This window comes from Dipodomys spectabilis, unplaced genomic scaffold (assembly GCF_019054845.1).
Source record: "Dipodomys spectabilis isolate Male_0828 unplaced genomic scaffold, ASM1905484v1 ptg000030l, whole genome shotgun sequence".
Lineage (NCBI taxonomy): Eukaryota > Metazoa > Chordata > Mammalia > Rodentia > Heteromyidae > Dipodomys > Dipodomys spectabilis.
The window spans coordinates 4,166,016-4,190,945 of record NW_024870707.1 but is presented as its reverse complement, the minus strand read 5'-3'; the positions used below and the strand labels follow the sequence as shown (position 1 = coordinate 4,190,945).

Here is a 24,930-nt window from a genome sequence, read left to right as displayed (position 1 = left end):
TTTATTTTCTACGTAGTGTCTAATGAGTATCACTGCTGTATTTGTACATGCTTTGTCTCTCCGTTCCTGTGCCTCCTTATACTCCCCAATACAGATAAACCAACAAACAAGACTAACAGAAAAGAAAACAAAAAGAGCAACAAAGGAAAAAAAGCCTCATTTTGAAGGAACTTTTATAGACTGTTGGTGGGAATGCAAATTTGAACCACTCTTCTGAAAATCATTATGGAAGTTCATAAGTATAACAATATAGAACTATCATGTGATTCAGCAATACCACCTTTGGGCATATTCCCAAAGATTGAAAGCCAGGATACAATAAAGATATTCCTACATCCATTCAGTATTATGGAAAGAGTCCAGATGCCCTACAACTGGTAAGTAGGACAAACAATGTGATATATGTAGCCAATAGAGTGTTATTTGGCCATAAAGAAAAGTGCAATTTTATCATTTGCAGGAAATTGGATGGAACAGATCAGATCATCATATTAGGTGAAGTGAGCAGTTTGGAAGGACAAAAGTCAGGACTTTTCTTCATCTATAAAATATAAGATACATATGTGTGTTTTTATAAATATGGAATGTTTACATATATGTACATATACATATATAAACATATATATATATAACACTATTGAAATTTTAAGATATTTGGTAGTCTAGAGGGAGAGAAAAGCAAACAGCAACCATGGCTGAGGGGTGATGAATAATATCAAAACTCATGGCATTTATGTTTCAAGATGGGACAAGCAAATTCACAGGGAGCTGTCAAATATTAGAAGGCTTGGGGGACATAGAAAGAGTGTGAAACTGTATCTTTTAATCTGATTGAAGTATAATGAATGCCTGTGTGAAATACAGTGATCAAAGCCCTTGGTACAATCAATATGCACTAAAATTTTTAAAGAAAATATGGTAAGACAGTGTCTGATAAGCGATGGATACCAAAGGGAGAGGGGAGGGAGAATGGAGAGAATGAAGGATGGTGAACATGGTTGCAATATTTTATGAACATGTATGAAAACTGAATGGTAAATAATAATACCTGAGCACATTAGAAACACACTTCTGTAATTTGATCTTGGCCTTGGGCAGTGAGAGAGGGTGTTTTACTTTATTTTCTTATTCTTGATTTTATTTCGTTATTCTTGATTTTAAGTATGTGGTTGGAAAATGTTAAAGCCTTTTCTCTCCGTTCAATGAGGAACTGAAATAGGGATTTAAAACAGAAGACACCCAACCTAATTTCCAACTCAGTGATAAATCCCAGAAGTTTTTCCCCACTTTCTGTTTTCTCTGACATTCGGGTTGTTGCATGCTCCTGCAAATGAAGCAGAGTGCTTGATACAGGACTGGTAGCAATGACCTCTGGTCATTAGGAGAAGTCTCTTGTGAGAACACTGTTTTTGTTTGAGACCATAGTTTTTTTAATATTAGTATAGCTTAATTATATCAGCTAGAACATTTCCATTATTCATAATTCTAACTGTAGTAGACTACAGTTTATTTTAATAGAGATTTTAGGATTCTAGGAAACCATTTATATACATATATGTATGTACATACACCATTTTGAAGTAAAGCTTATATTTATGTATGCTTGTACGTGTGATTTTTTTTGTAGTACCCTGGTTGAACTCAGGTCCTCATATCTGAATCACACACTTGCAACTGATATTTGTCTTTTAGGTAGGTTTTCAATTTTTCCCCTGGACTAACCTCAGTCTGAGTTCATCCCCTCTTTTTATTTATTTTATTTATTTTTGTATTTTTTAATTGTGAAAATACAATACAGAAGGGTTACAATTATATGGACAAGGTAATGAGTGCTTTTCTTATCAAGTATTGTTGCCTCCCCCTTACCATCCTTTCCCAATTCCCCCATGCCCCCACACCAAAGATGTATAGTTCATTTTCCACATAAGATCTTGTACATCTCATTGGTCCACCTGTATCCCTATTTAACTCCAAATGTATCAAAGACCTCAGAGTCAAAACAGACACTCTCAAAACATTACAGGATGGAATAGGAAAAACCCTAGGTCTCCTTGGTACAGGCTAAAATTTTCTTAAAAGAGACTCAGAAACACAACAAATCAAAGAAAAGTTGGACAAACGGGATTGCATGAAATTACAGAGCTTCGGCATGACAAAGGACATAGTTAGCAAGATCAATAGAAAGCCCACGGATTGGTAGAAGATCTTCACTAGCCATACAATGGACAAGGGTCTCATATCTAAAATATACCTGGAACTCATCCTCTCTTACCTAGGGCTTTCTAGGTACTTGGATTACAGGTGTGCATCACCATACTCATTTTATAAATGGTCTGAAATTAGCTTACCATACTAATTCTTGGCCAAAGGTAGGCTTGAGATAGAATTCTACTTCCCGGGTTGCTGAAGTGACAGGCATGAGGCGATGTGGCTTGGATTCTGGGAAACTTTTATGTATTCCAGACGATGTCAGCATCAGCATCCATACCTTAATATGTGAATATATGTGTAAACCTGGTATAAACCATATGCCCAAATCACTGTTCTTCTGCATTCAAAACAGAGCAGGACATAAGACAGAATATAATCTTTATTTTTAAACTATTTAAGAAGATAATATTAGTCATAAGTTCAAGCAAAGATCCTCATCATATCCTCCCCTATGGACACAGACAACATTATTTTCAAGGTTCCCAATGCTATTTTAGTGCAAGAAAATATTTTCTAAATAACTTCTGCATCGCCTGCTTTACATCTTTATTCCTCAAGCTGTATATTAGGGGATTCAACATAGGAATCATGATAGCATAAAATATTGACACGACCATGTCATGCTCCAGGGCGTAGTTAGAGCTGGGTCTCACATACATGAAAAGAACTGTGCCGTGGAAAACCGACACTGCAGTCAGGTGAGAGCCGCAGGTAGAGAAGACCTTTCGCTTCCCTTCAGCAGAACGCATCTTCAGGATCGCAGCCAAAATGAAGCCGTAGGAGACCAGGACAATCAGGATGGTGACCAGCTCAATAGACCCCGCACAGTAGAAGAGGAGCAGCTGGTTTATATGAGTGTCAGAACAAGAAATTGCCAGAAGAGCTGGGATATCACAGAAGATGTGTCTGATTTCATTGGATCCACAGAAGGACAGTCTGAAAGTGGCCACTGTGTGTACAATGGCATGAGCAAATCCACCAATATAAGAGGCGATAATGAGGGGTACATAGACTCTGGGTGATATGTTTACTGTGTAGAGGAGAGGGTTGTAGATGGCTACGTAGCGATCATAAGCCATGGCAGCCAACAGAAAACATTCTGTGGTCCCAAACATAACAGCAAGAAACATCTGTGTTGCACACCCAGAGACTGAAATGACTTTCTCCTTTGACATAAAATCTACTAGCATATTTGGGGTGATGACAGAAGAGTAGCAGGCGTCTACTGAAGACAGGACTCCCAGGAAATAGTACATGGGGTTATGGAGTCGAGAATCCCCAAGGACCAACACAATCAGTCCCAAATTTCCCAGGAGAGTGAAAAGGTAGATGGCGAGAAACAGGAAGAGGAAGACAATCTGCAATTCGCGGCTGTCTGTGAATCCCTTGAGTACAAAGAGAGTTACTTCAGTGACATTCATTATGTTGGAATCTCATAGAAACAACTAGAAGAGAGAAATTCCAAGAAGAGCGTTAGATGGTAATGAAATGAACAGCCCTGTGATGCTAAGGAATCTGGCTATTGTCTATACCTGTGCAATATATATATATATATATATATATATATATATATATATATATATATATATTTGTCAGTGATTAATTTTCCTTCAATGCAGTAGATTTCAGGAATGTTCATTTCTGTGTTTATTGGCAGTCACTACTGCCAATAGTAGAAGCAATGATTTTAAGACCATGATTGCCCAATTACTCTTTATTAATTACCAAGTAAACTAGTTAACATAGCTGAATTCTATTGACTATTTCATGTTCATACATTAAATTACAAAATGAGTGGCTAATTAAGGCCATGAATTATTATATCAGGGCAGTTTGGCATAGAATTAGAATATTAGATCTGTCTGGAATTGTAGAGAAGTTTTCACTATAACTTGCTCACTTCTGGAATGGCAATATTAATACGAGTTTCATAAGTCTGAAATACTGAAGAACCACTTATATTAAAATTCAATTTTTTAAATATACTGAGCCTAGAATGCAAGCCTCACATCTGTTAAGTAGGTAATCTTCCAGGACACTGAGCTGGTCTGGGTTTTCCTTCTTATATTTTCTTGCTCAGGCAAGAAACTCTGAGATTCTTATCTCCAATTAACCACCAGGAAACTGGAAGTGACACTATGGCTCAAATTGGTAGAGTGCTAGCCTTGAGCAAAAGAGCTTAGGGACAGTACACAGGCCCCGAGTACAATGGCTATGACTAACAAAAATTTTTAAGTGTAAAATGAGCTTACTTCTGTTTTGGACAATAAGAAGTTTTGGGTTAAATTTTTTCTTGAGTCAATTTTTTGAAAGATGTGAAAATCAGTTACACTAAGTTGACTCAATTAATACAAAAATATCTCCAAAAGATTTGGAGTAATGTCTAGAAAAATAGCTATAAAATTTTTCACCACTAAATAATGTTGAATTTTCTATTTAAGCCAAGAAGAATTTAATTGTAAAAATTCCACTTGAATGCAGTGGAAATAAGGGCAAAGATCTTGAGCTGCATGATGAACACAAAGTTTGCAAAGATGAGAGACATGATAACAGACATTTAGTGGGCATCTGCCACAGGAATAAGCTGGTATGAATTTTATATTATTTCACCCAGTAACAACTTAACTAAAACCACTACTCAGTTCTTGGTCTCACTCACAGTATACAGCACATTTTGACTTAGTTTCTTAGCTGTCTTCCCTAAAACTATGGTTTTGTTGTCCAACTCTTCTCTCCTCTGTCCAGTCTGATTGTACTTGAGTATATTGAATCCCTGAGATACAAACCATGCTTATATAAAGAAGATACTGTTTTTAAAACACTTTTTCCATATTAAAGCTATAAGGCCATTAGGTTATTGTGTGAATCAAGTGCTTCCTTACCCTCACTGAAAGAATCATGCCTGTTCTCATCAATTAACTTCATTCATCATAAAACAAAATCATACCTCTTTGAAACAGCAATCTTTTACATAAACAAAAATCAACTCAATAGCTTCGCTTTTTTCTTCCTTCTATGAGGTTGCAGCTTTAATTCATACAAATACTTCCAAATATATGTGATTTAAACATGTAAGAGAGGTAAGAACTAAAGTGTAATCAGCAACTACTATGTGCAATTCAAAACAACATAGTGATTCTTTAACTGTATTTTTTGCCTAATAATCTTTTAGTTACCTGACAATTTATCTTACCCAAGAAATAGAACATGCTAGTTTGGCCCCTGAATATTATTCATTCATGTTGTTTATATGTACTTCTTCAACTGCTGATAAATCTCAAAAGAGGTGCTCCCAAAGGAATATGCACCAATTATCCCCTGGTTCATAACAGCAACATAATGATTTGATTTGTAATGAAAGGGTAAATGGTGTTGGTATGAGGTCCTACATGCTCTTCCTTATAATGTGTCTAAAGGGCCTAATTGTATTCTTTTCCATTAATACTTTGTTTTCTCAACACTGCTTTGGAGAGACCATCCTTTTCCCAACTGTGTTCACATAGTTGATCATACATGTGAAACTGTATCAAGGCTCTCTATTGTGGTCCATTGATCTCTGTGACGGTGTGATGCCTCTAGCTTTGTTCTTTAACAAAATTGCTTCAGCTCTTGTGGTTTTTTATCTTAATACCTGATTTTTATGATTTATCTTCTTCTTCAGGGATCTTGGAATGCTTCTCCTGACTTTTAAGACCACTGTGTATAATATGGTCTTTAAAATATAAATTAAAACCACAATGCAAACATTACATCAGTTAGCATACTTGCTTTCAAAAATTAAAAGAGCATAGACCATGCTCTACATTGTTGATAGGAATCTATAAACACAGTTACTATGAAAAACAGTATACACCTTATTTTGAAAATTAAATCTTAAAGTATCATAGCATCCAGCAACCAGATATTTAACTATATACTCAAATAATTGATGATCTCAAAGGCCTATCTGCACTGCAATATTCATTTTAGCTTTTTTTGAAATAACTCAAACATGGAAAAATTAATGTCCATTGATGGATGAATTGGAAAAAAGTTCTACTTTCATACAATAGGATCTTATTGAGAACTTAAAAAGAAGTTCTAAGAGATGGAAACAAGAGGCTTGCTTTTGTGTTTGTTTTTTCTCCTCTGTCACTGCTTTTTATTTCTGCACCTTTTGAATTGTATGTAAGTTTATCCACCCTGGAGAGAGTCCTAGGGAGCACAGAAATGGTAGAAAAAAGGCTGAAAAAATGCAGCAGTGATATCCACTGGACACTATGTTGAAAATGAACTGTAGAATTTGTGGGAGCAAGGAGGGGAAAGACTGCAAGAAAAATGAAGGAATAGGTAACACTGGTCCAAAGTAATGTACTCACTGCCTGAATTATGCAACTGTAACCCCTCTGTACATCACCTTTACAATAGCAATGAAAATAACAAAAATTAAAAAAAGAAAAGAAGGAAGTCTGGACATAGGTGGCAACATAGAAAACCTGTTAGACTTTATACTATGTGAATAAGCCAGGCACAGAAAGATGAATGCTACCTAATTCCACTCTTTAAATGTATGGAGAAGAATCAAATAATCACATTATCTTCCTCAAGGAGTATGGTCCCTTATATTCTAATAGCAGAAGAACTTCATATATCCTCTCCTATTACCAAAATAATTCCCTGCTTAATAGTGGTGTGGACTCTAACTAAGAGTCCACCATTTCTTTTTGAAGTCTATTTTGGACAAGGACCAAGACTCTATAGCTGATACAGAATGATGTGGCAGTGTGCTCTAGAGGTGTCTCTTGCTTTTGACTTTTTTTCTTTGTGTCGTCTATGGGGCCTGAACTCTGACCTTGGGCACTGTCCTTCAGCTCTTCAGCTCATGGCTAGCGCTGTAGCACTTGAGAGGCAGCACCACTTCTGGCTTTTTCTGCATATGTGGTGCTGAGGAAACGAACCCAGGGCCTCATGCATTCAAGGCAAGTATTCTACCGCTGATCCTAGAGGTGGCTCTTGAAGGTGTTCGTTCTGTGGCATTGGATGCAAACTCTGGCATACTGTGATTTTCAGAAAACTCTTGAAACACAACCTGGGTTTGTTTCACATGGACACTGAACTCCCAGCCCACAGGAAGAGTTCACTGTGATTGTCAGTAGCAGCCATAGATGGATGAAGAGCTGAGTTGGTACCCCACAGTTTTACTGGTAAATCCCACAGTTTTACTGGTAAATCATATCTACTCGAGCTGTGGTTTTAAGTTTGCATGTCCTATCTATAATGGATCACTTGAGGGTGATGGTCAGTGTGTTTTCCTTGGAAATCTACACTGCTGAATGTTAACTGGCCTGCCTGGGGAAAGCTGTCTATTGGTTCTCATCTTCCCAAGCTGCTGTTATTGCATTGCTCAGGTAGAATTCTCCCACTGTGTAGTATGGAGTTTTGCCCCAGAAGCACATCTACTCATACAATATGATTCTTAGATGGTAAAGATATGCACTCCTGAGGAAGATGGTTGATTTATGCTGAGGATAAGCCTAATTTGCTTTATGTGTGCTACCTTAGCATCTTCATATCTAAATCGGTTCATTGACTTTTTTTGTTTTGAGGGATGGCTCTGCCCCAGGTGCAATCAGAGCATAATTGGTCACTAGTTACATTTGAAGGGAGGCAATATATTCATGCTCTAATGTGGACTTCGTGTCACCCTGCATGCTCTCATGTATCGCCATGTTTGCCTACCTTGTTAATCTGGGCCTTACGTCATGAGCCCCTGTGCTGCTTTTACTGGTGATGCCGTCCATAGGCCATGTACAATCCTTACTTTGGGACTAAATGTTATTTTTATCAACACTTCCCCCACCCACCTCAGGTTGGCAGGTGTGTGTGTGTGTGTGTGTGTGTGTGTGTGTGTGTGTGTGGAGAGAGAGAGAGGGATAGAGAGAGAGAGAGAGAGAGAGAGAGAGAGAGAGAGAGAGAGAGAGAGAGAGAGAGAGAGAGCGCACTTAGAGCTTGAACTCAGGGTCCAGATGCTGCCCTTAAGCTTTATTTGCTCAAGGCTAGCATTCTACCATTTGTGTGATAGTTCTATTTCCAGCTTTTTAATTTTTTTCGTGGTTAATTGGACATAAGAGTTTCATAGCCTTTCCTAGGATGGATTCAACCCATGATCTTGAACCACTGTCCTCCAATTCCTTACTCCTGAGTAGTTGAAATTTAAGATATGTACCAATATAGTCAGCCTAAATTTCTTTCTTCCTTTCTTTTTCATATCTGGCCAACCAGAGGCTGGGGTTCACACCAATCCACTTGTCCTCACACTGGCTGTGGTGCTTATTTATGGTGCCTTCCCAAGGGCCTGGGCACCTTTAACAGCCTGACCCAAAGCCTGGGCCTGAGCTGGAGATATGGTTGGAGTTCCAGTCTTGGATGAACCTGTGCTTTCACCTGAGCCCGCGACCCTGGACAATGAATATGCTTCCCAAGCTTGGAGTGGGTGATGTAGGCAAGTTTCTGAAGCTTGCTGGTAACCACTCTTAGGGGATCCTGCATTTGTTATCAACTCCTTTTGGTTGTTTACAAGGGTGTTGATGGTCTCTGCACAAGCACTCATGGCCTTAGTGTCATTTGCCTGCATCTTCATAAAGCCCTTTTCTTGTGTTTCTTAGCAAAATGCATGTTTCTTAGGAACTTGAGGTGTGCCCTCTGAAGAGATTCTTATCTTTGTGATTGGAGTTTCTTAATGGTATTTCTGTTCTATTTTCAGGAAAGTTTGTGTGTAGTGTGGTTCTTGGACTTGGTCCTCTATCATCAATCTTGTCTCACAATGCACCTGGAACTGATAACTGATAACTTTCTCCCATTTCTTTGTGTGTGTGTTTTGTTTTTTTAATAACATATCCCCATCTCTTACTTGTTCCTTCTATTTTACTTCTTAAAATCTAAAACATAGTCATGACAGAATAGCACATATTTAAAATCACGTGTTCACACATATTTACAGGTCTTTTGGCATATTTTACAGATACATGTATTTTTATGATTTATAGAAATTCTCAGGAGAAGAAATTGTGTTAATGAGAATTAAATTCTCATTTTAGTTTTTATTATCAGTGCTTTTGCACAAATTTTTATCCTTTGAGATCCCAGGAGTCTAAAAGTTTAGAATGAGCTGAGCACTGGTGGCTCACAGCTGTAATCCTAGCTAATCAGGAAGCTGAGATCTGAGGATCAGAGTTCAAAGTCTGTGAAATTGTTATCTCTGATATAATACTTAGAGAAAGCTGCAAATGGCACTGTGGCTTAAGTGGTAGAGCACTAGCCTTAAGCAAAAAGAAACTTAGGGTTAATGACTAGCCTCTGTGTTCAAGTTGCAGGACAGGCACCAAAAAAAAAAAAAATAAAGTTCAGGGTGTTACATTCTACTGGACTAGGCTAAGGAAACAAAATTCCGAATTATCCTTGAACAGTGAAATTGTCTTAATGTAAGAATGGAAAAGGCAGAAGAAGAGAAAAATGAGCAAAAGGAAAAAAAATCATTATATGTGAACAATGTAATTACTATTTAGTCTACAGAAGACAAGTTGACAGGTAATTATTTGGTCTTTCTTAGGACAGAAGATTGTAGAGAACTCTGCCAGTGAGACTTTTCCTCAATCCATAATGTACATTTTTAAAGGAGAAATTACCTATAATTACAGAGTAAATAAATCAGCCCTTCAAATTTATAAGGAACCAAATAGACTTGCTCGATACAGTCAGTGTCATCCAGAGTACTGTATTCTGATGTAGATTGTCCTAGAATGGGCTACATATCATCCTTACCATCTGTGCTTATCCATTGCCATTATCACCATCATGAGCATGATCCCAGCTCCCATCACCATTGTGAGCTTTTGGGATGATGCATCTTTGGTGTCTTGTCTCCTGAGGTGTATACTTTGTCATTTAGAGACATCATGGCTCCTCAGATGGTGGTCAAAAACTTTGCTCCCAATTATCCAGTCTGGGCTCACATCTTTCCTCTCATGGCCTATGGCTTCCTTCTTCAGCTGCTTGTTTGTTAGAGAAGGTTACAGCGAGGGATCATGTCTGAGAGGCTTGAGGACCCATTACTAACTTTGGGAATTTGCTCTTAATTTCTTGGGTTAACTGTGCACGAAAGTGTGCTACCAGTGTTGTGAGTCATTCTGGGCTAGAATTACTGCAGCTTCTAAAAGTGGCTATGACCACATCTTTAGTGGTCATTAGAATGGAGATATTGGAATAAGATGGGTAAGGACAATTTAGGAAGATGGGATCATGTAGGGAGGCAGTGGAAGTACCTCATGGTTCTGGGGATATGGGAGGGATCTTGATGGAAAGAGCTTGAGGGTTAGAAGCCAGTGTGCATTCTAATGCTCAGTTATTTTCCCTGCATTAAATAAGATGCTTATTGGAAAATGGTTACTTTTTCGTTATGTCTTATCCATGCTTTCACATCTTTTTTCTTCCATTAAATATCAAAATAATTTTGGTCTGATTCTCTTGCCTTTTGTCAGAGTAGTACTTTATAATTTATCAAACCTTAGTAATTGATGTATAATATATATAATATATATATATATATATACACACACATGTGTGTATATATATATATATATATATATATATATATATATATATATGCATTCTCACTTAGGTCATGTTTCGATAATATTTTGTTATACATGTACTTGTATGATTTTTTTTAGAAATTCCCAGGAAGAAGAAATTGCGTTAATGAGAATTCAATTCTCTACTCAATGTCATGTAAATGATTAGGATCAAAGCCAGCACTATGCCTTGTATTTCTGAAATTCTTTCCCACTGAGGGATACTTTAAAAAAAGCCAATGTCCCTACATGTAATGACTTTTCTCATGAGTTAATTACTCTAGTGTCATTAACTCGCTTAGAAAAGAAATAAAAATTCATCATCATATTTTTCCTTCTTAGAAACTTGTGTTTTTTTCTTTGTACAATCCCCTGTAGACTTTAAAGAGAGATCAAGAATTTGTTATAAAAAATAGAATCCAAAATGAATAGTTCACGCAGGAGTCCATAATTGAGTGATTTCATAGGTAAGGTGAAAAATGTTTCATTACTTATAAAATGTCTCTAACCTTTAATTTGATGCCAAGGTAGAAACCTCAAATATTTAAATCTAACAGAAAAAGATCTGGTGAATACAAAATTGTAACATATATTTTTAAAAGAAACCAGATTTCAGGAAGTTTTGCAGAGAAGAATAAAATGAATCATGTCTATATGTTGGTCATTAAGACTACAAAGTATAAAATTTCTTTGTTTTCCGTGATGGGAGATAAATGTCTGAAGAGAGGAAGACCAAAGGCAATATTTAAAACTAGGTAAAAATAATTAGATGGTGAGAAAATTAACTCAAATAGACATAGGATACATTTTACACTGATATATATATATGCATATATATATATATTAGCATATATAATTTCTTGGTGCTTTCATTACAATTTTATTTGATAAAACTATATAGTTTGTTATATGGGCAAAATATGGAGGCCATGTTTCATATTTTTGCTTCATTCACATGTGATTAAAACATCACATAGTCTAACAGGCTATATATGAAAATTTTGAACAATCTAACCAGATAATATAAGTAATTTTTTAAAATTTAGAGTCAATTAGTTCTGAATCTTTAATACAAACATTTAGATTCCAAATACAATTCAGATCAGAAAAGTAAAGGTTAATTTCTAAGGTCTGTGAAATGTTTCCTGTGTACATCAGTTCATTATTGCTTAATGGTTTATGGTTTTCTTTACTTGACTACCTATTAATATATTTTTCAAAATTTTCTTCCTATTTTTCTTCTTTTCATTGTGAAGCTTCTTTTTCTGCCTAATTCCCATTCATCCTCATGTCAATACTGAATGTTTTTGTAGATATTTATTTCTTTGTATGAGTGTGTGTGCAAAAAAATTAAACATAGCTACTTTTATGACCTTGAAATAATATGCATACTTGCACTAATTACTTACTGAGGTATTTTAATTCCATTATATTGCTATAACAGTTAATTGTAAAGAAATAGCATTAAGAAAAGATAAAATAATTTTGGTTAAAATCTCATTTTATCAGCATGAATGTAAGTCATCTTATTTTCAAGCCATTTGGAAACATTTAAAATTAAATAATTTTGTAAACTTTTTCACATTTCTATTTGATACAGTCTTAAATTTGATTGTTTCCATTTCAACCATTGCAAATATTAACTATGTAATATATAATAAATGTAAGATTAGTATTAAGCTGAGTGCTGGTGTATCACATCTGCAATCCTAGCTATTCAGGAGGCTGATTCTGGAAGACAGATGTTTGAAGGAAGACATGTCTGAAGCAAAACTAGAGAGACAAATCGTGGAGCATGTTATCTCTAATTAACCAGCATAAAGCTGGAATTTGGGGCATAGCCCAAATGGTAGCGAAACAACAATGTACAAGAAAAGCCAAATGAGGGCATGAAACCCAGAGTTCAGGGCACAGTACCAGCACACACAAAAAAGTTACTGGAGAGATCTGTGCTTTCATTAGGATGTTTTGATTTAAAATTCCTTTATTTTTCATCTTTGTGAGGTTAAAGGGGAGATGATTTGTTATATGAAAATAGGTGTCAGAATATGTAAGAGAAACTTTATTAAAATACAATCCATGAATATTTATGAGGTGTTTTTAACATGTTAAATGTGGTTTTCCTGTATTAAACGGAGTCTTAATTTTACTTATATAGCAAAATGCATCTACTTGTGGCAAAGTGGCTTCTGTCACCTCCTAACTCATTAGTGCTAAAGGAATCATTATACCAGTCTAAGAAAAAACTTCAGACAACTGATTAGACTCTCTCAGCACAGAAAATAACCTTTAGAACTATAAACGAACATCATCATGGAAAGACTTGAGTCGAATTTGGATATACACCGGGTTCCAAGGAAGAACGTGACTGAGGTGACGATGTTTATATTGATGGGCTTCACAGATGATTTTGACCTGAAAGTTGTATTATTTTTACTCTTTCTTGCAATCTATCTTTTTACTCTAATAGGAAATTTGGGCCTGGTTGTACTGGTCATTGTAGATGCCCGCCTCCACAACCCCATGTACTATTTTCTCAGTGTCTTATCATTTTTAGATGCCTGCTATTCTACAGTAGTGACCCCAAAAATGTTGGTCAATTTCTTAGCAGAAGATAAATCCATTTCGCTCTATGGATGTGCAGCGCAGATGCTCTTGTTTGTTACCTTTGGGAGCACAGAATCATTTCTATTGGCTGCAATGGCTTATGATCGCTACGTCGCCATCTACAACCCTCTCCTCTACTCTGTGCGCATGTCACCCAGAGTGTATGTGCCCCTCATCGTAGCCTCCTATGCTGGTGGTCTTGCCCATTCCATCATACACACAGTGGCCACTTTTAGCCTGTCTTTCTGTGGATCCAATGAAATCAGGCATGTCTTCTGTGACATTCCCCCATTGCTTGCTATTTCTTGTTCTGACACTCAGTTAAACCAGCTTCTACTCTTCTACTTTGTGGGATCCATTGAGCTGGTCACCATTCTGATAGTCCTGGTCTCCTATGGTTTTATTCTATTGGCCATTCTGAAGATGCCTTCAGCTGAAGGGAGGAGAAAAGTGTTCTCCACGTGTGGCTCTCACCTGACGGGAGTGTCCATTTATCATGGGACGATCCTCTTCATGTATGTGAGACCAAGTTCCAAGCATGCCTCAGAGCATGACATGATCGTGTCGATATTTTACACCATAGTGATCCCCATGCTCAATCCTGTCATCTACAGTTTGAGGAACAAAGATGTGAAAGCAGCATTTCTAAGAATGGTAGAGAGATATGGCTTCATCACTAAAGTACACATTTAGAATAAAGATAAACTGAAAAGAATAAAGTGCTGTTGAGTACCTGTATCTAGAAACTACAGAGCAAAAAGGCCTGGTTTCAGATAATAATACTTGGAGTCTCACAATATTTGCCAGTAAAACACTGATTAATCCTGCAGCGTATGATTTTTTTAAATGTATGAGAAGTATGTTTCTTATATCATGATTGCTATGCTCATTTTTTTGTATTCAATATTTACTTTTGTAAATATATTTCCAACCTCTGTGATCTTTGATTTTTTTCACTTCTTAGATAACTAGAATTAACATCTGCCATTTTCATGTAGTAAATTGAGCAGTAATTCTGATGTTTTTTCCTTATTCTATAATATCTGTGGAGGACTCCGTAAATTTTTTAAAAATTTTCTCTCTTATTCTTATGTTTATATCCTTGTATGCTTTTTTGACATGGTCTTTCCTAGTTAAACTTCATACTTTTTTAATTCTATTATCATTTTGATCACTGACCAATCAAAAATTGATCACATCTGCTTTTCACCTACCTTAAATATAATGGAGCCTAATATTTAAAACTTATGTATCTGAATGTTAGTGTATCTTAGAAACTAATCTTTTAGTAAATTAGTTCAATTACATGAAAAATAATTTATAACAATAATGAACAATAACTCAAATACGGAATATTTATAAATATCTAATAGAGTAAGTAAATTTCTAAAGGCATAATCACCAAAATATTAAATGTCAATAAATTTACATTAATCTGATTTAAACATTGCTGATTTAAACATTGCATACTGTATACCTGTAACACAATCTCCTATTAACATACTTCATCAATGAAATACAATTATGATTTATTAATGAAAACAATACATTTTTAGATCATGCTCCTCCATACCCCCCTAAAAAAGAATAAAAAATATAACTGACAAAAACATTTGAGTGTACTTTAGATCTCCATAACAGTCTAACTTTCAGGATTCTTGTTTTCTTGGGTCCTTAGCCCTGGGTTTCAACCCTCTTACTTAACTGGTTTTTCATTATCCTACAGATTAAAGCCAGTGAGTAAGAGTAACAAACTCTAACAATCTTACTGTGTTTTATGCACTTTTGTTGCAGAATGTGCTTATACTTGAAAAGTCATTCAGAGTAGGCATTCACTCATCCTCAGTGAAGCATGCCTTTTTCCCTTGAAGGTGTTGGAATTGTTCCTCCACAAGAGATATCCTACTTTGTCACAGTAATCAAGACAGTTTTCTTTGTAAGACTTGAATTCTGGCCAAGTGCTGGTGGCTCATACCTGAAAATTTAACTACCCAGGATGCTGATATCTGAGAATGGAGATTCAAAGCCAGTGCTAGCAGGAAGGTCCATGAGACTCTTATCTTCAGATATGTATTAACAATTCAGATGTGGAGCTGTGACAATATTTTGAGTGCCAGCCTTGTGTAAACAAACAAACAAAAATCAACAAACAACCTAAGGCATAGTCCCAGGCTCTGACTTCTACAAAAATTAGCTCCAGTTCTACAAAAAGTTAGAATTTGAATCATGACATAAGTTTCAGACTTGGTTTTCCAATAGATTACAGAAAGAAAGTTTGTAGATGTGTGGTAAGAAAAATGTGAAAATTCATGGTTTGGTAGAGACTCAAACTAAATTCATATGGATAAGGCTTTTAATTTAAAAATAAGCTATTCAATTCAACATCTTAAAATGTGGCTCTCTGGGCTGGAGTAATAGTTCAAGCTGTAGAGAATCTGCCAAGGATGCATAAAATACCAAGTTTAAACCCCAGAATTGCCAAAAATATGATTAATAAAACAAAAATAAAAAATATATAGTTACTCTGGTAAAAGGTAACTTTTATCTCTAAATATTATGTTTCCCCATCTTTCTCTGCTATTAGGTGGAGAACTCTGAAACAACGCAGCAGATTGGATTGTGCTCTTTACCTCCAGATTCTGTCTCAATTTAAGCAATTAATAAACATTTGTTAAATGAAATGAAAGAGTATCTTTCTCCTCTATGATATTTAGGAGAGAATTTTCTTGAACAAAGGAACAATCTATTTCCAACGTGTTTCTAAATATTCATCTCGTCTACCATGTTTTCAGCATTCTAACATCTTTGCTGTCTTTATATCACCAGAATCAGATTACCAAAACTTGTTATCTCAGTTTTAATCAAGGCTGTTTTCTGGCTCATTGGATTCATTTGTTCATTTTTAATTTTTTATTTATTTTTTATAAAGGTGGTCTACACAGGGTTTGCAGTTACATGTCAGGAAATGAGTCTATATATTTTTGAAAAGTGTCACTTTCATTTAAACTGACCATAGTCATCAGGTTTTGATAGAGGAAGAAGCAAGCCCAGGAATAAAGATGCAGCAATGGATGTGTAAGGATTTCTGTTTAGTCATACATGTCACAGATTTATGATGAATGTCACTACGCCAACCTAGATGGCAAGTCCATTATCTCCTATTTCATTATAGTGAGATAGATATCACATGGTAGAACTTAGATGTTTCCCGTGATATTCTTTTTGTTCATTTAATGGGAAAATGGTGTCTTTATCTCAGAAGTAACAACCTTTGGTTCTTCCTATTTCAGCTTAATTACCTTTCTTCTTTTCCTTCAATGAATGTCCCCCTATGCTCACAAGGTCTTTCTTATTAATGCCACTGTCATTTATTTTGTGATGCTATGATTATTATCATTGGATTATCAGCTAAGTCTCCTACTATGTTCCTTCAGAAAATTCATTAGAACAGGCATGGTGTGTGTGTGTGTGTGTGTGTGTGCGTGTGTGTGTGTGTGTGTGTGTGTGTGTGTGTGTGTGTGTGTGTGTATGTTATAATTGTATCCCCAGGGGAGAAAGTGTTATCTGAAACATATGTCTTACTAAGAAAATATCTGCTGACTGAGTGGTCAGTCAAGGAAATATGTATATTTAATAGCACTAAACACTGCTAATTAAGTATTGGGAAATATGTATATGTTTTAATTATGGAATGTCCTGGTATTATCATATGAGACAAAACAGGCACGGGTATGTAAGTAATTTATTAAAGGCTACATACTCTTAAGAACCATAACAGATTCCAATTTAATTATCTTAGCTATAGAGTGCTTGCGTTAAAGCCCTATAGTACATGAAATAAAAATAACATTTGTCAAGGTCTGCATCTTCACAATATTATATGAAATATTGAAAGTATCATTTAATGTCTGCTAGAAGAAAAACAGAAAGGAGTAAGTTTAAGAACTATTTGAGAAGTTATTTGAACTGAACATGAAAATTCATTACACAAAATGGATAAATTCCAGATTTTTAGATCTGAGTGATCATTGAGATAAAGTAATGAAGACAAATCAGAAGTCAAAGGGAGAGAAGGACAAGAAAGAAAGACAATAGAAGTCTGTCTTCAATTTTCATCTATTCATTGTAATCTGCACAAGTGCTCATCTTATGGCACAGCTTAATTCATATAATAGTAAGTTTTAAAAGACAGGTTACAGGAGACTGACATGGGTTTAAAATTATTTTCCTGCTAACAAATTGTACATAGAAATTTTTTGGTACAAAGAAATTTTCTGACAATATATGCATCTTTTGTGGTATGGTGTTTCTCCAAGTTTATGCCTTTTTTCTTTGGTCAGTAGTAAGGCTTGAACTCAGGGCTTGGACACTCTCCCTGAGCCTTTTCTCTTAATGCTAGTGCTCTACAACTTTAAGCCACAGCACCACTTTTTATCTTCTGGTGGTTAAGTGAAGATAAGGGTCTCAATGTCTTTCTTGTCCCAGGTGGTTTTGAACCATGATCCTCAGATCTCAGCATCCTGAGTAGCTAAGGTTATATGCATGGGCCACTGGTGACCAGATTTATTTTTACTTTTCTATATTACTTTTGAGAATTTTTGAGAATTAATGGAAAAAGTTATTATGTATTCTACATGCATACTGACTGAACATTTTTTAAGAAAATATTTACTAGAAATAGGTATGTTATTTGTTCATTCACTATTTTGATAATATATATGACATATATTATAATGATTTCTATGTATACATTTCCAAATGTATATATTAAAATTTAAGATTCATTAGAAAAATATATATGATATTAAGAAGGAGCTAATATCTATTTTGCTGGCATAAGGATGTTCAAATTATGAGTCATAATTTATTAAATATTATTTATTATTATTATTAATTAAAATAGGGTTTGAACTCAGAGAGTAGTGCAGACTAGGCTGTCATTCTACCTCCCTTGGGCCACACCTCCAACCTACATTTTTAAAGTATCTTTGGAAATTGATTCTCACAGATTTTTCCAATGAATCCTTTTTAATATAATGTTTATTTTTTACTGTAAAAGGGACTTACAGAGGGATTATAGTTATGTAATCCAGGTCATGAGTACATTTCTTTTTGAACAGTTTCACCTCTTTCCTTCTTTTCTTCCAGTTTTTCCCTTCTGACCCTCCTCACCTAAAAGTTGTATAATTCATTTTCAACATAGTGTGTAATGAGTATCACAGCTGCATTTGTTCACACTTTGTCCTAATAATTCTGTGCTCTCCTTACCTTCCCCCAAACAGATAAATTAACACATGAAAAAAGGTACAGAAACCAAAACAACAACAAAGGAGAAAAAACAAACAAACAAAATGACACAAAACAAAAACTCAAAGAGCAAAATCACAAAAATCTCATTTCCATTTCTTGGGGTTCATTTTGATAAACATCTATTTTATATGATCAAATGAACATAGCTAGTTAGCTTTTGGGATCCTCTCCTAAGAATATGCTCCTTTGGTCTCACTTTGTAAATGAATGTTTAAAACTTTGTATAGTTTATCACATCTAATTGTAATTTTTGTCTTTTACCATCCAGTATGTTTACTAGTAGATTGATAAGTAATTCTAGTTACCACAAATGAGAGAAACCATGCAACCTTTCTTTGGGTCTGGCTTACTTTGCTTAATATAATTTTACCCAAAACTTTCCAGTTCCTTATGAATGTTACAATATCATTCTTTCTCATGGAAGCATAGAATTGTATTGTGTATATATACCACATTTTCATTATGTATTCATCCACTCAGGGGCATCTGGGTTGATTCCATATGTTAGCTATGTATGGTAAACTGTGCAGTAATGAACATGGTTGTTCTGGTGGCTTTAGTGAGGCCTAAATTGTAGTCACTTGGAAATATTTCCTGGAGTGGGATTGCTGGGTCATAGGGAAGCTCTATGTTTATTCTTTTGAGGAACATCATACTTCTTTCCAGAATGGTTAAACAATTTTGCATTCCCATTATCAGTGTAGTAGAGTTTCTGTTGATCATCTCCCTGCTAGCGTCTGTTTTGTTAATTTTCTTGATAATGGCCATTTTAACTGGGATTAGGTATTATATCAATTTGCAATTCTTTTTTTGGGGGGAGGGTGTCCGGTCGTGTGGCCTGAACTCAGGGCCTGGGCGCTGTCCTTCAGCTCTTCAGTTCAAGCCTAGTGCTCTACCACTTGAGCCACAGCGCCATTTCCAGCTTTTTTCTTTCTTCTTATGTGGTGCTGAGGAATCGAACCCAGGGCCTCATACATGCAAGGCAAGTGCTCTGCCACTGAGCCACCTTCCCAGCCCCCCTGCAATTCTTTTATGACCAGAGATATTGAATATTTCTTCATGTATCTATTGGCTACTCTTATTTATTCTTCTGAGAAGTCTCTAAGTCATTAACCCATTTTTTAATTGGATTATTTTTTCTTTGAAGGTATATTTTTGGGGTGTTTAAATTTTGAGCTTTAAAGATATGAGGTCCTTGTCTGATTTTTTAATATCTTCTATCATGGATTATTCTTGCTATCTTTGTCAAAAATTATTGACAGAAAATGTGTGAAGCTATTTCTGAACATTTTATGTGTTCTGTTCATTGAGGCATATATTTTGTTCCAATACTCCTCTGTCTTCATTTTTTAAGTATTTTAAGGCCTGATTGTATTTGAATATACCAAACTTGTTTCCAACTCTAGGATGCTCCAGATATACCTAAGATATGTCTCCTAGGCACAAATAAATTTGATATGCCTCAAAATATTTTAACTTTATGTCTGAAAGATCGCTCACACTCTAATGTGTATTCCGTAGAATATTGTCATGTGTATGCTGATACGTCTCTACTGACAAGATATCTTTATCTACTATTCATGTATTGTCTTCATTCTGAAGCTCTCAAGGAACACAAGTCTATTTCACATACTTCACACAACATTAAGATTAAGTAACTATGCTTTATTATACTATCATAATGTATATGCTTACAGGATTTCTAAAAAAACTCTGCATAGATTATATTCCCCAAAAGAAGAATTTGAATTGCAAAGCAATGGAGTTACCACCTCAGCATATCATTAATAATTAATGTCACAATGTGGGTTGTGTATAGTAAAATTACATTTTCCCACAAAGGAATCCTTTCTAAAGTAAATTCCAAAGTTCCTTTGCACAATCATGTTTGCATAGCTGATTATTCTGGAACCATTGCCTTGTTGGTTTTTTTTTTTTGTAAAAAATATCATCTATATGGCTTTCTTTCCTGCAACCAAGACATAAATCTCATTGAAAACTCCCTCTGGACTCTAAGTAGTTGAGAAGTTGGTATAAGAGTTCAAATGTTTGTGCAGATTGGAGAGCAGGAATGGTAGGGGAAAAACAAAGGAGGAGGCAACAATGCTTGATAAGTAATGTACTTATTACCTTGCTCATATAATTGTAACCCCTCAGTATGGTATTTTCACAATAAAAAACGTATTAATAAAAAAAGAGTTCAAATGTATAGGACTCGAAGAATTTGAAAATTGAGTAAACAGCTCATTTCCATGGGTAAGGTGATATTTTCTTCACTTAAACTCCTTTGAAAGGCATATAAAATTTGAAACTAGAGTATAAATGTGGATATTTAAATTTAACAGGATATATTTTATTTAACTTAAACTTTTACATTTCAAGTTGAATGAAGCATATCCTGAGAACATAGATGAGAAAAGATAAAGATTTCTGTGCATATTTCAGTTAATAGATTTTTGTTTAGCAATGTGATCTATCTATTTCTTTGAATGTTTAATCATGAGAAGTAAGGGAAATAATAGATTTTAGTGAGCTGTTGGTGGTATTGTATTTTGGTTTCGAATTTTATTCACTTTTGGTTTTCTAGAAAGTAATTGAAATATTAACTATTTTACAGATTAGATAAGTTAATAGCAACTAAAATGATTTTCACTTTTATACTTTATATATTCTTAATATCTGTCAATACATCAAATTAAGAGAGATTGTATTTAATATCATCTCAGGATAGTTCCATGATTTGACATACCATTATGAGGTTTTGATATGAGCAAGTAGAAATTGTGTTGTGATCCATGACATGAGAGAAGTATAAGTTTGAATTCTGCTCGTACTAAATAGCAATATTTTTCTAAATGTTTAGCATTTTTATTGTTTTATTGTAACGTGTTGTTCAGAGGGGTTGCAATTACACAAGTCAGATAACAAGTGTATTTTTTTGAGCAATGTCACCCCTTTCCTTGCTCTCTACTGTTTTTTTTCCCCTCCCATCTCCATTCACAAATATTCTAGATCATTTTCAACATAGTATCTAATGAATGTCTTTACTGCTTTGGTTCACCCTTTGTCCCACCATTTCTATGTCCCTCTTGCCCTCCTAAAGGCAGATAAGCAAGCAAACAAATGTGACAAAAGAAAACAAAAATGTAAAAGAAAAGAGTAACTACTGTAGTTTCTGATTCCTGGAGTTCATTTTGGTAAATGTTATTTTCTATGTTCAGATGCACAAAGCTATTGTACCTTGTGATCTTCTCTTGACAATATCCTCCTTTTGGTCTCTCTCTGTGTGAATGCCTATAGAGCTCATTGTATAATTTATCCTTTCTAGTGCATTTTTAAACTATCCAGGGTATTTACTTTAGATTTATAGACACATTCTAGTTACCACAAATGAGGGAAATTATGCAACGTACCTATCTTAGGATTTGGTTTACTTCGCTTAATAACTTTTTGGTTTACTTCACTTAAAAACTTTTTCCATGTTTTTCCAGTACTTTACAAACAGTGAATGGTGCAATAACATTCTTTCTGATGGAAGAATAGAATTCTATTTTGTATATATACACCACATTTTCTTGATCCATTTGTCCATTGAGGGCATCTCAATTTGATTCCATATCTTGGATCATTAATCTACATAAGAACTAGAAAAATTATACTACATATCACCTTTATATATATAAAAAAACTAAGTCCCAGCTAGTCAAATTGCTACCCTGTTTTAATGGCTTTAACAGCATCAAGTGGCTTCTTAAAACTTGGTGTAATTTATCACTTTAACTTCAGTCTTGGTAAGATTGTCAAAATTTTACCATGAGAACTGATAAGTTGGTTTTCCCTTTAATTTTCTGTTTTATTTCATTTAATTAAATCTTAGTATGCAGGTATTTTTTCTTTAACATAACATTTAAATAAGGCTAGCTAAAAATAGGCACAAATGTTTCTCATATCCTTTAATATGTTTATATAGAGAGCTATTTGATGTGCATCTTGATTAACGTTGCTAAATAGCTTTATTTTCTGTGTCATATCTACATTTCCAGTCATGAAACAGATTAATGTTCCAATGAGACAATATTTAGAATGAAATATGACTCAGCTCGTAGACTGTATATTGATTTACATTCAAGATGACAGACATTAGCATTTACTAGCAAATTATACTGACAAGTGTATTAAAGAAGCTTTAATATTATAATATTATTTTGTGCCAGTACTGGTTCTTGAACTCAAAGGCTAATGCTCTCACTTCACTTTCTCACTAAAGGCTGATACTCTACCACTTGAGTCAGAGATATCTATCTAGCTAGCTAGTTAGCTAGCTAGATAGCTATTGATCTCTCTCTCTATATATAACATATTAATCTAGAAAGTCCATATAAAACCCAAAAGCATAGTAATTTCTGATTTGGGGCCATTAATCATTTAACATAATCTTATTGTATATCCTTCTTAATTTTTTATAGGAATAAAACCTGGAAATCATCTCATATGCAAAAATTCTTTCTGGACAATTAAAATTTAATTTACTAAATTATGTTTTCATGCATATCACAGAATGGTAGCCTGCAATCACCCCATGCACATAGTTAGAGAGGATAGATGTGAGTACTGTAATCAATGATCTTTTTAGTTTGGAGGAGAAGTCATTTGTATAAATTTACACTGACCAGGGGCCAAATATGAGATTCTGATAAGTCAAAAAGGATATGTATTGATTCACAAAACTGAAAAATCCAAAGGATATACTAGTTTCAGGCACAGTTGAGTCCAGCACCATAAGCATTGTCCCCAGCATTCAAGTCTCTCCATCCTGTGGCTCTGTTTCCCTCTGTACTGGCTTTCTTTCTGACTGCCTCATTGTGCATACATGACATGTTGCTGTGAGTTTTTCTTCCAACAAAGCTAAAGCATTCTTAGTAAAGAGAAGTTCTCTCCCACAATTGAGTAAAACTTCTAGGGCTGAGTATCAATGGATAAGCTTGAATCAAGATGGAAAGAAACAGTTCAGAGAAACATCAAGGAGTTGTCATGATGAGATGGAATGGATTCTGCACAATAAAAAAATAATAAGCAGAATAAGCCCAGATATTGAATAAGCCCAGATATTGAATAAGCCTACTCTCTGCTCTGACCATGAAGTGTCCTGGTGACACCTAGCATTATTTCTTCATTAATAATGGAATTATTTGGAAAGCTGCTTTGAGGGATGTTCTGTCTTGATCTCAGGAAGCCTATCTAAAGTCCATTGGGAAGAAACGTTCATGAGAAAGAGCATATTCGGGGTAAAACAGTGTCCCAGAGCCGGGCGCTGGTGGCTCACGCCTGTAATCCTAGCTACTCAGGAGGCTGAGATCTGAGGATCACTGTTCAAAGCCAGCCCGGGCAGGAGAGACCGTGAGACTCCTATCTCCAATAAACCACCAGAAAACCGGAGGTGGCGCTGTAGCTCAAGTGGTAGAGTGCTCGCTGAAGAGCCGAGGGACAGCACCTAGGCCCAGAGTTCAAGCCCCATGACCGACCAAAAAAAAAAAAAACAGTGTCCCAGCACAAGCAAACTTAATGGAGTGTGAGAGTGTGTCTGTTTTGGCCTTGCTAAACAGGACAGCAAGCTGTACACTGGCAAATAGTTCTGTGAGGATTACAGGTATGAGCTACTGCCATCCAGCTCAGCAGTGAATTCTTTTAGTACATGAGCAATGTTTTAACATTTCTTTGCATAATAATTCCTTCAGCTATTCTGTGTTATTTTCTCTACTTCTTTCCCAAAGTTATGTTCCCTTTCTTTTTCCTTTCTTTATCTTTTTGACTCAGATTCTATAAGTAAATATAGCTACATATATCCTATGAATTCTGTTCTGGTGGCAATGAGTGTACATGTGAAGCCAAGAGAAAGAGAGAGACGAGACAAAAGAAATAAAGTTGAGGGAAATAGACCAAAAAATAGAAATATTTTAGAAAGATGCATTTTTTTGCTGAGCACATAAAAGACAGATACAAATCATATCTAGTATCCTTGTATATTGTAAAATATATGTTTATCAGTGGCTCTGTTACTAAATTGGCAAATGCACTCAAACAGTATTATACATTAATATAGTTATGGATTAAAACATAATTAAGAAAGAAATTGGAGTTACCAGTGATTATATTTTTATTCTGGAATCTTCTAAGAAACAGATGACAGCATTTC

At 35.2% G+C, this 24,930-nt stretch overlaps 2 protein-coding genes across 2 annotated transcripts; one reads left to right on the top strand and one right to left on the bottom strand.

Moving 5' to 3' along the window:
- Window positions 1-2,699: 2,699 nt before the first annotated feature.
- On the bottom strand, window positions 2,700-7,991 carry LOC122104759 (olfactory receptor 1086-like). The gene is given in 2 exon segments (XM_042675694.1): window positions 2,700-3,656; window positions 7,950-7,991. Coding segments are annotated over 2 exon segments (999 nt in total).
- Window positions 7,992-13,133: 5,142 nt separating this feature from the next.
- LOC122105219 (olfactory receptor 1094-like) lies at window positions 13,134-14,120 on the top strand. The gene has a single exon (XM_042676367.1). The coding sequence runs from the start codon at window positions 13,134-13,136 to the stop codon at window positions 14,118-14,120; it is 987 nt and encodes a 328-aa protein (XP_042532301.1).
- Window positions 14,121-24,930: the final 10,810 nt, after the last annotated feature.

Bases quoted from the DNA above. Each gene is read 5' to 3' on its own strand.
- LOC122105219 (XM_042676367.1), top strand. From the start codon at position 13,134: ATGGAAAGACTTGAGTCGAATTTGGATATACACCGGGTTCCAAGGAAG.